At 36.6% G+C, this 12,301-nt stretch overlaps 1 protein-coding gene across 1 annotated transcript in view; it reads right to left on the bottom strand.

Moving 5' to 3' along the window:
• The window catches only part of LOC140152321 (E3 ubiquitin-protein ligase TRIM9-like), a 50,333-nt gene extending 41,235 nt beyond the window's left edge, over nt 1-9,098 (bottom strand). Inside the window, 1 exon segment of the mRNA XM_072174624.1 lies at nt 9,040-9,098. Within this exon segment, the coding sequence (XP_072030725.1) occupies nt 9,040-9,098 (59 nt within the window).
• Nucleotides 9,099-12,301: the final 3,203 nt, after the last annotated feature.

The following is a 12,301-nucleotide window of genomic DNA, read 5'->3' as shown; positions in this document are numbered from 1 at the left end:
TTGGAAAAATATTGATAGGTTTGGAACTGCAAAAAAAAATTACGAAATTGTAGGTTTTAAAAACTTTATTTATTGATTTTCAGATAATTTAGGCCAAACAAATTAACGATAATTGTAAGAATATCATACTGACTGATAAAAAGGCCATGGGGTAATAAGAAAATCTGTTTTGTTTCAGAAAATTTGTTTTGTTACATATCTGTGCTAGTGTACTCATTAACCCATTCTCCTTCCGGGAGAAAACATATAATATGTCTTATTTACGTCAAATTCAAAATTGTGCCACAAAATATATTTGATAACCGTTCCTCCTTATTCTCTTTTCCAAGAGACCCTACAAAAATGCTCTTTCATTCATTTTTTCTACTCTTCATGCATCATCCATTTGTTTGTCAAAGGTATACGATGACATACCAGTTTCATTTACACTTTCTAGTTGCCCAGATTTTAAAAGATAACACTTTGTCACAGGTAAACTAATCCTTAACAATCACTTGACATACCTGCAACCAAAACATTCATGTAACCCACACTAGGGATGAGTATTTCATTGAGTGAAGCAATGTCTACAGGTGATTCAATGCTTATCTTGGAGAACACAAGGCTCTAATAGCCTCAATTCGCTTGTCAAAGTTCTACACATGTAATCACCTACCCTGACCCAAATGTTTTGACGGATGAGTTTAGGTACCTAAAATGCACAGTTCAGTTTATAATGATAATAGTTGTATACAGAATACCGAACTGTGTCTTGGTGAATTGGAATAGAAATGATTACACAAGATGACAAATATTGAAACACTTCTTTACACTCGTAAGTGCCATGCCAGAGCGCATTTTCGCACAAATCGATGCTTTTGAGTGCCAAGTTGAGAAATATATATTTGGAATGAAAATGTCTGATATGCTTGAGAGGAATCAGGTGTATTGTTATATAACAAGTAGTAAGTACTTCAGCCAACATGTTGAATTTGATCTTTTCAGCCACAACTAATAAATTATCACATATTTATAACAGTATAGATACTAAGTGTGAAAAAAATGGTTGTATATATGACGGCATTTTGCCAAACTTCTACTTTAGCTTCCGTAAACAGATACATGAGTAGATCATAAGATTGTACATGGTTGTTGAGTATAAAATTGATTATTTTTGAAATGACAAATCCAAAAATTGTATGCAGCGGACCAGATTACTTGTGATCAAGCCATCAGACTGGATGGTAAAAGCACAATTTTGGATTTGTCACACAACAAAAACAATTAGTAATCTGCTAATAATATTTAGCTATACACAAATTTATTAAGTTACTATTTTTGCTCTTGTAGCCAACTTTCATCTAAATTAATTTCACATATTTCGTTTTCTATCTTGTCCAATACTGATAAAATTTCACTATTCCACGTGCACCACAATTGGAGTAGGAATCGCCTCTTTCAATTAACTATCGATTCCCTGACACTGATCTTAATAACCCAATCCAGAGCCTCACAGTTTATCATTACGTAGATGTGGATATATAAATGTAAATCAGTCCAGCTATTAAATCACAAGTAGCGGTTAACAAGTCCACACTATTTATACCGACTATACTATGACCAGAAACAATCCTTAACATGAAAGAGAAATAATTGAGTCGAGTATACAGGTGAACTACAAAAAGTGCACAGCTCCTCTTCTCCTCTAATAAAAACAGGTGAAGAGCCTTGACCTATTCTTCAATTACGTTCCTTCAGACACTGCTCTAACCAGACACATGTGTGAAAGAAAAATAGGTCCGTGGTCAAATAAATGCCTGGAGAAGCAAAAAAACGATCCAACTCTTACTTTCTATTTAAAGGAGTGCTACTTTTTAGCCTGTTAACAGTAGCAGCCGATACCTTCAGGATATTCCAAGGCAATTGACCGTAAATAATTCCTCCATTAGATGAAGCCCGAATGAAGGCTTACATAATAACACCTTCAATAATCAATGTGTGGGTAGCATAGGCAGCTACTTGCTGTATTTGTGCTTACAATTCAATCAACTTAGCGACACTTGTTTCCCTTCAATTCCCTATTTACTTTGTATATTTACCTACTTTTTTAAAATGTCAACTTGAATATCATCATGATGTGTTTGGATTACTGGACTGAAAACTTGCTCATTTGGATTGATATGTAGGTTTAGTTTCGATGTATCAAACTGTGGGGGTTAAGTGTCTTTGACAGATTGTTTGCTTTTGGCAAATGGTGTTTTGATAAAAATTATATTATCGGCAGTAGATACTATTTTGCTATCAGTAGTAGATGTGCCATTAATAAACTACCTGCTATCAACATCATAAAGATGCCCTGCAAACTAGCTGCTATTAGCAGCATATAGGTGCACTGATAAACTACTTACTACCCGGAGCAGTAGACAGGTGCACTGTTAAACTACCTATCAGCAATAGATAGGTGTACTGATAAACTACCTGCTATCAGCAGTAGATAGCTGCACTGATAAACTACCTGCTATCAGCAGTAAATAGATGCACTGATAAACTACCTGCTATCAGCAGTAAATAGATGCACTGGTAAACTACCTGCTATCAGCAGTAGATAGGTGCACTGATTAAACTACCTGCTATCAGCAGTAGATAGCTGCACTGATAAACTGCTATCAGCAGTAGATAGGTGCACTGATAAACTACCTGCTATCAGCAGTAGATAGATGCACTGATAAACTGCTATCAGCAGTAGATAGGTACACTGATAAACTACCTGCTATCAGCAGTAGATAGGTGCACTGATAAACTACCTGCTATCAGCATTCAGCAGTAAATAGGTGCACTGACAAACTACCTGCTATCAGCAGTAGATAGGTGCACTGATAAACTACCTGCTATCAGCAGTAGATAGGTGCACTGATAAACTACCTGCTATCAGCAGTAGATAGGTGCACTGATGATAAACTACCTGCTATCAGCAGTATATAGGTGCACTAATAAACTACCTGATATCAGCAGTAAATAGGTGCACTGATAAACTACCTATCAGCAGTAGATTGGTGCACTGATAAACTACCTGCTATCAGCAGTAGATAGGTGCACTGATAAACTACTTGCTATCAGCAGTAGCCAAGTGCACTGATAAACTACCTGCTATCAGCAGTAGATAGGTGCACTAATAAACTACCTGCTATCAGCAGTAGATAGGTGCACTGATAAACTACCTGCTATCAGCAGTAGATAGGTGCACTGATAAAGTACCTGATATCAGCAGTAAATAGGTGCACTGATAAACTACCTGCTATCAGCAGTAGATAGGTGCACTAATAAACTACCTGCTATCAGCAGTAGATAGGTGCACTGATAAACTACCTGCTATCAGCAGTAGATAGGTGCACTGATAAAGTACCTGATATCAGCAGTAAATAGGTGCACTGATAAACTACCTGCTATTAGCAGTAGATAGGTGCACTAATAAACTACCTGCTATCAGCAGTAGATAGGTGCACTGATAAACTACCTGCTATCAGCAGTAGATAGGTGCACTGATAAAGTACCTGATATCAGCAGTAAATAGGTGCACTGATAAACTACCTGCTATTAGCAGTAGATAGGTGCACTCATTAAACTACCTGCTATCAGCAGTACAAACTATTTGCTATCAGCTGTTGATTGGTATCCTGGTGAAATTCTGGCTATCAACAGTAGATAGTTGCACTAATAAACCTTGGCAGGGATACATGATTTGCACTGAAAAAAGTTCCGCGCAATCTCCGTGCAATTTGCTATTTTTTTTCCCGCGCAAATCGCCTGTCCCTGCTAATGACCTAAAACTTGCCATCAATATTGAAAACCTATCCAGTGTCAGCAACAGATATGATAAAGGTTGTGCATATTGATAAATAACTGCTATCAGCAGTATATGAGGTACTGTTGAGCCGCCTGTTTTCAGTGGTAGACGTGTATATTGAAAAACTACCTGGTACCAGCAACAAATACGATACCGGTGAGATGATTAATATATGCTTCCAATAATATAATCGGTAAACTCTCTGCACTAGCAAGAGGTGGTGTACTGATGAACTACCTACCAAATACTACATTTATTGTGAGAAGATGTCCTATAAATATCTCATTTAACAACAAATAATAAACTACCTGGTATCAACAGCAACAAATGTGGACTGATACCAATCTGAGGAGCAATAGATGATGCCACAGGTACCAATGACCTACTTGTATCAGTTGTAGATGTGGGCATCGATAAACTACCTGGCACCAACTGCCACATAATTACCATAATAGGCTACGCTCATTAGCAGAATATACAGTGCCAATGAACTCTAGTGCATCAGAAATAAACAAGACGTTGATAAGTAACTTACTTTCAATAGTATACGATGCATATATTATAAACCATATGCTATCAGCAGTAGATAGATGCATTGATCAACTGTCAGGGGTACATGGATGCGTAAAACAAAAATCTTGTAGTAGTATCGCATATGGAAATCAGGCAATTGACTGCTGTCACTAGATAGGTGAAATAATCAAAAACATCTGATATAAGCAGTTGAGGGACACCTTGTAGATGAGGACAATGATACCAATTTGACATATGAAGTTGAAATGATACTGATAAACTAGTTACTAACGGCAAACCACAGATGGAGGTATTTATAAAATAGGCTTATATTAAGGGCTCATATTGAAATTCCCTTACACAGGAAGGTGTGCGCCATCCTGCAGCTTTCCTGTGCTAGCCTTCTTTTGTTAAAATCCTGGGCAGGGTGTATCACTGATGCATATAATCCATCCGCTTTTATGACTGACCTTTCCTGAGGCGCGCGCTTAGCGAGGGGAATCCTGCCTTCTTTCTGTGTGAAAACGTGGTAGGGCATTTCAATATGAGCCCTATACTTTGATCAGCTCGTAATCGGCGGGAATTGTTAGGCTTTTACCACTACGCCGAAAAAGTAGATCCACGTTAAGAGTGATATTGTTCATCTGGAAGATCTACAATGGGCATGTTAAAGAAAGTAGGCAAGTATATGACTTGAATTAATAATTTGTGATTTTTCTGGCAAGGTGTCACAAGACAATGCTCTAAATAAAATATATTGATATTAATCCGCGATGTTAAAATTCCCGCCGATTACGAGCTGATCAAAGTATAAGCATATAGAGTAGATCACAGCCATGATAATGAATTAATCCAATCAATAAATCATGCTATACTTGTTAGAGTACCAATCATCTAACCCGTCTCTCACAGTAAATAATAACATTAACCTTTTGACCAACAAAACCAAATTAGAAAAGTTAACATATCAGTAATTGGAGCACAATTGCACACCGGCAAACAAGCACTATAGATAATACCCTTTATTCCACCAGTGAACTACTGATAGCAAATAATACTTGTCGTAGCATGTACGTGATCAGGTGCGGAAGCCGATTGCCTCATGACCGATCGTGTCGTCTCTCAATTACTCGGTAAACATCGGTATTTTAGTTCCATTAAGGCAGTCATTGGTAAAAGCTGTTGCAGGTGAAAATACAAACATTGATGTTAAGAGAAACAACAGAGCTCTCTACAATTCTAGAATAGTTCATCAAACCAGTGGCATCTTAACATACTTATGTCTTTTTTTCTTTCCAATTGAATATGTTCTAGCAAATCCCTACTTTAGCTGCAAATGTTTTTAATAGCTATTTTGATACTAAACACCCAACAATAAAATCTAACACTATTTTTAGGGACTTTAGGGAACAAAATCTACCTTAAGTTGAGCATGTTTTATCTAAAAATAACAAAAGGTATAAATGTAGGGTTCAATGTTATTGACATGCCCCCGGCGACAGACAAACACGACTCTTTCGTAAAAACAAAACTATGAGTCTCCAAGCAAAAACAGACAACTAATCATTGAAATTCATCTCAAGACTTTTACGACACCATTATCTGTCATGTAACTAGCATCCCTTGAAGCTTGGAAGAGCTAAGCTTTCACATGCACTAGGATCCACAACATGTTCATCTATCAGGCACAGTTCTTTAACCCCAATACATTTGTACATTCATTGAATGTCCTTTGAAAATTTGGGTACAAAAACTCATACTCCACAACTTGAGGTCAAATTTTTCACCATGATTGTTTAATTGAGGTTATTGAACTATGCCATTGGGATGAGGCCATTGTGGTCCATAGTGATGCCTCATCACTACTGCAGCACACAAAATCAACATCCGACGGCGATAAACCTAACAAAATTCCCAGAAGCCTCTGCTGAGCTCCGGACATAATGCATCATGGGAAATTTAAATATCAATATGAATGACAGTATAGAGAGGTACTCCAGGAATTTCCAAATGCTGAAATATTTCACAAACACATTTTGTTCGCTTCTTAAATTCGATTGAAATCGCTGTTTCCGGCCCACATAATTTCAATTTGGCATTTGCTATGTTTTTCAAAGTAAGCTGCATAAATGTTGCTTTCGTATTTTCCATTCTGAGTAATCGTATCCATGCAAAACCAAAGAAATGGAAGTAAAGAAATGCAAGGCGGTAATAAACATAAAAACATCGATAAAATAATGCACAAACACATAATTAGTAAAAGTAGAAGTGCACAAAATAGCTTTTAACAAACTTGTCCTATGTTCTGTAGGCTGTGATCGTCAGTAAAGTTACTACTACTACTAAATCCTGATCGTAATATTTTGTAAAATTTGTTTGTGTGCAGGTGGAAACTACAATTTTATAATAATAGAAACTTACTTTAATATTAATAACTTCTTACATAGCTATGGGCCTGTGATTCATAATAAAATGGATAGCTACATACGTTGCCATGCATTTTTCATGATGAGATAATGTTAAACCTTCCATCTTACATCGGCTACCTAAAACTATTTGACATGTTTATTCTTAATGCGACTCAAAATTCATCATTGTATAGTCTCTTTATAAATCTTCATATTAGTTAACTATATGATCTGACAGTTTACTGTAATATTTGCAAAGAAAATGATAATGACCTGTGTCAAATTCTACTCCATATGGCGGATCATCATGATGTTCAATATACACATCAGCAAAGAAAATGTACTTGTCTTTCAATGTCTAACAAAAATCTCTCTGGTGTTAAATCTGAACCTGAAAAAAATAAACAATTGTTTCCCCAACAAGTTTTGTTAATAAATGCAATCTGATTTCAATTTTAATCAAGACCACAAAATAAATAAATGAATTTACCAAAATTGGGAAAAATTTATACATGAAAATGTTAAGGCATACCAGTGGTCTTGGAAAAGCAGCCTTTAGGCAACTATTTAGTGTCAAATTTGAACAGGTTTGATTCATTCCACCTTATGAGTCTTTTCACTATAAATGCTGGCTGCCTCTTGACAGCTTGTCCCCTATCAGGGAAAACACTACCCTCCATAAACGCTCACCGCCTGCTTATCATAGCCTGCCTGCCAGAGGTCTGCCAAAAAGAAACACCATGCAGGTCTAAATAGGCTAATAGCCAACAAATTCTGTTGTGACAAATTGGTTGGAAATTGCTTGCGAAAACTTGAAATGAAACACTCTTGGAGTATAAATAGTGTTGGTTTTCTTGCTCATGTAGATTGATGAGAATAGTGGGCACGGAGGAGATAGGTTACAATTCATAGAATTTATTGATATACTTTAAAAAGATCCTAGTCAAATGTATGTAAAAAATGCAAAAGAACAAGTTCAGTATCTATATACTTTAGTATAATGGTTTTGAACTTTGCATTTGATGATATTAAAATTCATTCTTCCAAAATGAGAGCACTGTATTAAGAACATCATAGAATGTATTGTAACTTAAAAAACGATCCTTCAATGTGAAAATTCACAAGTACACAGTTCAGTATCCACATACTGAGGTATCATGGTTGTGAACTTAGCATTTAAGGGGTATTGAAATTCATTTTTTGTACAACATAAGGACAATATAATAAAGAGCTTACTGACAAGTGTTAAGGTCGAACTCACTCAGGAGAAATATTATTTCAGCTCGTATCAAACGTGGGTGTTATTCTGGCTTACAGGTAGAAACTTAGCACTCGACTTCCTGGATTTATTTCATTTTTATATAAAATTTGAAGTCGGAGAAATGAATAATAAATTTGTTATTTTCCCACTGTGTATTTTAATACATTACCTTACACCAATAATTTAAATGTTTATTTATGAAGGAACCTTTCCTGGATTACATACAGTGTAAACAATCAACTGATTTATTGATGATTGAGGCTACTATTATTGCAGCTTTGCTTTTAGCTATCATTTTTTACTCAATAGACGATTACATTAAGTTTATATAAACTGACACATGTTATAAGTGCATCAATCATAAGTTGACATACAGAATCAATTTATTGATCCAAACTACGATATGTTACAGAAATTTATATGAAACTGAAAAATGTGAAAATTATCTTTTCAAAAATATCCATGAAGTGGATAGGATGAGACATTAATAACAGCAGACAGGACCAAGTATGGTATATACAATGTGCTGTTAAAGTTGAAATACATACACCCCCTATGGAACACATGACTTTATTCTCCCACACAGGGGGTGTAGATTCAAAATGAAATCATCCGTTTAAGTAACCCCATTTGAAATTCATACTACCTGTGTTGGAGATTAAGGTTGTGTCTTCCACAGAGGGTGGGTGGATTATAACTGGAATAGCCCGATACCTATGTTTACTGGAGACAGTGAGGAATGGATTCTGATGTACATTTTGACAGATAAGACTAGCATGTGAAGATGATAAATATGTCTTGCCTAGCATAACATACTTGAACTTTCTTTTCAAAGAGTTTATCTATATGATCAGGCTGATGAGTATGTTCCTTTTTTATGTGTTTGAGGAAGCTGTGATGAATCAAAGTATGCAAATTGACAGGAAGAGCTGAACTTAAATGACTGTTTTTATTGCAGAAGCTTTTAGAATTCAGAGATATTGATCCGTGTTTTTTTCACATTCGAGGGTTAAGAACCTGTGAGAAAGCCTTACCTCACAAAGAAATCCTTTGTGAGTTGAGGCTCTCTGGCTCTCAATCTTTGATATGTCATTGTTGATGTTGTTGTTGGTAGTGGTGTTAGTGGTGGTGAAAGTAGTGGTCCAAGATGATGATGATGATGATGATGATGATGATGATGATGATGATGATGATGATGATGATGATGATGATGATGATGATGATGATGATGATGATGAGGAGGAGGAGGAGGAGGAGAGCAAAAGCAGGAAGAGGAGGAGGAGGAGAAGGAGGTGGAAGGGATGAAGATGGAGATGGAGATGGAGATGGAGATGGAGATGGAGATGGAGATGGAGATGGAGATGGAGATGGAGATGGAGATGAAGATGAATATGATGATGACAATGTAAACATCAATAAAAATGGTGGGGCACTTGTAATGTATACTAGTGTGGTAAATGTCTTGTATTCATTCACTTGAAAACAAATGATATGCATATTATGATCTCACTGTCATATCTCGCTACTTTCATGCTATTACAAGAACATCCTAACATAAAACAACTTATAAATCTGGTTACGATTAGCATCCCACAACTTCATCCATCCTACGTTTAAATATCATACACATCGTATTTCATGAAGAAAAATATCCCTACTCAACCTCACATGACCATAGGCCTTGTATCAACTACTACCTCTCCATTTATGCCCCAGTTTCCTCATGCAGAGAAACCTGCAGATTGTGTTTGTTTTATTAAACCTTCATATTGACTTTGCCTCTCCCAAAATTTGTCCTGAACAATATAAATTCACAGCACACTCCGACAACCCCCAGCTGATATAACCCATTGAACAGGTAGGTGTGAAAAATATCGTTTCATGGTTCAAAGGCGGACATAGATACTTGCGCTAACTTCTAATAATGGCAAGAGACAATGGGGGAAACCTCTTGGTGTCATGTGGGTTCACTGACTTTACATACACGCTACAGTGATAATGAGATGATGCCATCTATTTCCATAGTTACTAAACCAATGATTTGGTAGCCCAATTGGGAGACTTTTGAAGATTTGAAGAGTTTTGACTGTTCCCTGTCCCATACAAACCAATAGTTCAGTAAAATTGGGTGACATTTGAAGATTTTCACTGCATTTTGACTGTTCCCTGTCCAATACAAACCAATGGTTAAGGACAATTGGGTGACTTTTGAAGATTTTTACTGAGTTTTAACTGTTCACTGTCCCATACAAACCAATAGTTAAGGACAACCGGGTGACAATTGGGTGACATTTGAAGATTTTCATTGAATTTTGACTGATCCCCAACCAATACGAACCAATAATTAAGGAAAACAGTAGGCAACTTTGGGTTAGGGCCATCACAATTTTTAGTTGTTGCACCTGTCCATTAACCATTTTAACCATGATAACACATGATCATGGTGTTAACCAATGGTTAAAAAATTGGGTGACTTTACACTGATTTTCCCCTCCATTTGGGCTGAACTGTTTTGGCAACACCGGCTATTTCATGGTTAATATAATTTTAGATTCTCAATAATTGGTACATGCTGACCACCGAGTTAAGTTCAAGTTCGAGAGGACCCTTGAAATTTCAAAAGGCGTCCCTGGGCCTAATATTCAGGTAAATGGGACTCCACTTGAAACATTGATTGCCAAGTGCTGACAGCATGCATGTTCCGTGTCTTAACATTTTATGTGCTTGTGTGCCTATTAGGTGAAATTTGTGTCATTATGGTGCTAAATTTGACATGATTTTAGAACTTGCCATTCGAATAAATTTGTATAAATAAGTAAATACAATACAAACAAACCTGATACTGGGTCAGTAGTTCTTGCATTGCGCTTATTATAAACTGGAAAGATGTCTTCGAAGTATGTTAACTTTTTGGTTATGCAGAAAATCTATACAAACACATACACCATTATTGAATTTGCTAAGCAAGCTTGAAATGATTGATGTGCAAACACAGCTTGCCAAATCCCAAATTGTTCCAATGAATTCATCACATAGATCGGGCTATATGAGGAGTTCAATGCCACTAATGTGTGTACCAATGAGTGGCTGCAATTGCTGACAAAGTGTGGTGGATGTCAACATGAAAATGTCACATTCAAATGGCACGGATATTTAGTCGCACATTTTTTGGTTGTCTGCGACCAAAAATTGTTACCGGTAAAATTGTTGGTTGTCTTTGACCCAAGTCTTAGCTGTAAAATTGGTTGTTTGTGACCGCATTAATTTTGTTGTCTCCTTCTGGATACCTGGAAGAGTATACTTGCACAATAATGGGCCTATGGGAGACATGACCTTAATCTTCCATACAGGGTGACACCATTTGAAATTTACACCCCTGTATAGCCTAATTTCAATGGAGTATAAACTATGAAGTACCAGGTATTTGTGGGTTCTTGCTATCTCTAGCTTTTACTGGAAGCTCTCACCAAGCTGCAATTACTATAAATGAATCTTATTATGATCAGTTGACAACCACATTCTTGTATCTGAATCTGTAATTGTGTGCATCAGTGGCATGGGGGTGGGGGGTGGGCAGCTGCCCCTCTGTAAGAAGTCTTGTCCCCCCCCCCTCCTCCCACCCCTGGATGATGGCTGCCCTGATTTACAACTTTTATGCCTTTTTGTACTTTCTAGCCCATTTTTATCAACATGCTCAACTCTATCATAAAGCATTCCAATACCAGTAACAAAGGTGTTTTGTAATAAAACTTAACCAAGTGCATATACCAAGTGCAAACAGCATACCAAACCCATCCACCATCCCGTAATTAACTCAGCAACGCTTAACATTGTCGGATTCAATCAAAACGACGTCGACGGCCAATTCAAGTTCAAACCAAAAACCATTTTATATTCTAAAGTACTTTTTCCATCCATCCTCTTCATGAGATGAACAGAGAAGGCTTGAGGCAATATGTTTGAAATGGGCTGTTCCATTTAAAATCCACACTACCCCTGTGGAAGATTTTGGAAATACCTTCCACAGAGGGAGTATGAGTTTCAAATAGAATAGACAGTTGAATAACTTCCATTTGAAATACTCACTCCAGTTGTGGAAGATATAGGTAAAGTCATAATACAGAGGGAGTATGGGTTTTAAAATGATTAGCCCTGACTAATTACATTTCAAAAACATACTTCCCTTGTGTAAGATGTTTTCAAAATCTTCTACAGGGGTAGTGTGGATTTCAAATGGAACGGCCCAATGTAACTGAACCTGAACATATTTATCAAGTGTAAATAATACGGACCATT

This window comes from Amphiura filiformis, chromosome 5, assembly GCF_039555335.1.
Source record: "Amphiura filiformis chromosome 5, Afil_fr2py, whole genome shotgun sequence".
Lineage (NCBI taxonomy): Eukaryota > Metazoa > Echinodermata > Ophiuroidea > Amphilepidida > Amphiuridae > Amphiura > Amphiura filiformis.
This window is presented reverse-complemented; position numbering and strand designations above follow the sequence as displayed.